Source organism: Austrofundulus limnaeus, unplaced genomic scaffold (genome assembly GCF_001266775.1).
Source record: "Austrofundulus limnaeus strain Quisiro unplaced genomic scaffold, Austrofundulus_limnaeus-1.0 Scaffold446, whole genome shotgun sequence".
NCBI lineage: Eukaryota > Metazoa > Chordata > Actinopteri > Cyprinodontiformes > Rivulidae > Austrofundulus > Austrofundulus limnaeus.
This window is the reverse complement of record NW_013952848.1, coordinates 116,684-117,976: the sequence shown is the minus strand read 5'-3', so window position 1 is coordinate 117,976 and position 1,293 is coordinate 116,684. Positions and strand designations below refer to the sequence as shown.

The 1,293-nt window shown below is 43.0% G+C and overlaps 1 protein-coding gene across 1 annotated transcript in view; it reads left to right on the top strand.

Annotated features, from left to right (window-relative positions):
• The window catches only part of itga8 (integrin, alpha 8), a gene marked incomplete at its 3' end in the record, with an annotated part of 60,744 nt that overhangs the window by 55,387 nt on the left and 4,064 nt on the right, over positions 1–1,293 (top strand). The window contains 1 exon segment of the mRNA XM_014024916.1: positions 570–728. Within this exon segment, the coding sequence (XP_013880370.1) occupies positions 570–728 (159 nt within the window).

The following is a 1,293-nucleotide window of genomic DNA, read 5'->3' as shown; positions in this document are numbered from 1 at the left end:
GTGTGTGTGTGTGTGTGTGTGTGTGTGTGTGTGTGTGTGTGTGTCTGCTGTACATTCGACTTCTTTGTGTTTTAAACGGCGAGCAGCTCCAGTGAACCGGACTGCAACACTGTCTGGCCGTCCTGCAGCTGATAATGGTTTTCATTTGCGGTACGTTTCCCAGCGGGCAGCTGCTTCTTGTTAGACCGGACCAAGTTTTCTGGCTCTTAAGAATTCCTGCCCCGCAGCATCAGGATCATGTCCTGTTTGGATGACTTGCTTCATTGTTACGACCACGTCTGTGTATATGTGTGTGTGTGTGTGTTTGGGGGGGGTTCTTTCTGAGCTCATGGTCTATTTAGGGCCATAATTCATCCAGCCCAGTTGTGATGTGGAAGATCAGGCTGATGATGATGATGATGTAGGTTTTATTTGTGTTGTGTTTCCCTCCCGTCTGTATGAAAACACAGGTGGCCCGTCTCATCGCACCACAGTTATGATAACCTGATCACTGTGGTCACACGAGACCCGCTAACAGGGCAGGAGGAGGAGTCCGGAGCTGACATCTCTCTTTGTTTTTCCTGCTGCAGCTTCATAACTCTGGTCCCAGCAGCATCGGAGAGGCGGAGCTTCAGGTGGGCTGGCCTTCCTGCTTCCGTGATGAGAACCTGCTGTATGCCATGGAGATTCGAACTGACGGCCCAATTAGCTGCTGGACAAACACCAGCCTGAACCCACTTGGCCTGCAGGTAACGTGAACACGTACACACCGGTGCATGTAGACACATACCGCAAAACCAAACAGCTTCTATTCAGAGAAAAAAAAATATTGATTATTTTAGAAGATGGCAAGAAGCTCTGGCTCTTTGGGAACAAAATACAAAGGAACTAATGAAAGATTAAAGTACCTGTGACACACCTATCCTTCAAATCCAAAACGTCAAAGAAAGCATCCTTATACTTAAGACAATTGTACACGATTTTACCCATTTTGGCTCATAACTGGCGTATTTTCTGTTGAATTTGGCTCAGCCAAAATGAAACAGGAAGTGACATCAAAGGGGAACTCATTAATAAAATAAACTCGCTGGTCTCTGTTTATTAAAACTATTTTTTTAAACTTTAACTCTTCGTCATCTCTCTTTAATAGCAACTAAAAAAATCAAAAGATATAGGGTGCCGTTTGTAAAGTTACACAGTCAAAAATTACCACCAATATTTTTGTTTTATTTAGCCTTTTACAAGGAAAAAAAAAGAACAGATTTATTTTTCAAAGTCAGTTTTTCACCATATGATTCATACATTTATAAATGT